The 765-nt window shown below is 52.3% G+C and overlaps 1 protein-coding gene across 1 annotated transcript; it reads right to left on the bottom strand.

The window, feature by feature from the left end:
• Positions 1-160, bottom strand: FTJAE_14300 (peptide transporter ptr2; the record flags this gene model as incomplete). Its single annotated transcript, XM_037347510.1, has 1 exon — positions 1-160. A coding segment is annotated over one exon (160 nt), but the record flags the coding sequence as incomplete, so codon positions are not given.
• Between the last annotated feature and the right edge of the window lie 605 nt (positions 161-765).

The following is a 765-nucleotide window of genomic DNA, read 5'->3' on the forward strand; positions in this document are numbered from 1 at the left end:
CCTCCTCGGTGGGGAGCTCATCGTCCGAGTCGGAGACGGAGCGCTGGCGGGTCACGTCGATGGAGCCCTTGCCGGCGATCTGGGGGATGCCGTGCGTCTCTGGGTCGGCGAGACCAGAGCGGGCGATGGCGTCTGTGTCGAGGTGACCTGCGGTGGTCATTTTGACGAGATCTAACTGTCAAAAAGAGGGAGAGGAGAGGGTTGAGAGGGGATGAGAGAAGCCTTGGTCTGGCGGGGGGATGTGAAGGATAATTATACATGAGACGATTTTATCGACGAAGGGGACCCAACAAGCAATCACTCCATTATGGGTCCCCTTGATTGCCACCTTCTCAAAAGCGAACAAGTCGATGATCCCAGCTTGATACAGAACGCAGCGAAGAGAAACCCCAGAGTCGCAGGTCAAAGTAACCTTACGCAACAGAGTTGTTTAGTGGAGAACGACCTTATCTGCCAAGGGAGCCAATAGGAACGAGATGTTTTTGACGACAAAAGTTCCTGGATGGAGGTTAGGCCACATGCGGGGATTGGCCCGAGCACTAGTTTGTACGGGATCGGTCCTTTTGCCATGATACCCAACGGGGAAGGTCGACATTCTCGTAACGTCGGCCGAACAAAGTGGAGGTTCTTTCTTCTGTTTTGTGTTCTCGAACATTTCAAATGGAGGGACCGTATCTGCTTCGACCCAGTGAAGTGGTTTGGTATCAGGGAAGAACCTGGTAAGAGATGACTAGAATTGCAACAGTGACATTAAACAATGCAAAT

The sequence above is a fragment of the Fusarium tjaetaba genome (assembly GCF_013396195.1).
Source record: "Fusarium tjaetaba strain NRRL 66243 chromosome Unknown NRRL66243_c0000769, whole genome shotgun sequence".
Classification (NCBI taxonomy): domain Eukaryota; kingdom Fungi; phylum Ascomycota; class Sordariomycetes; order Hypocreales; family Nectriaceae; genus Fusarium; species Fusarium tjaetaba.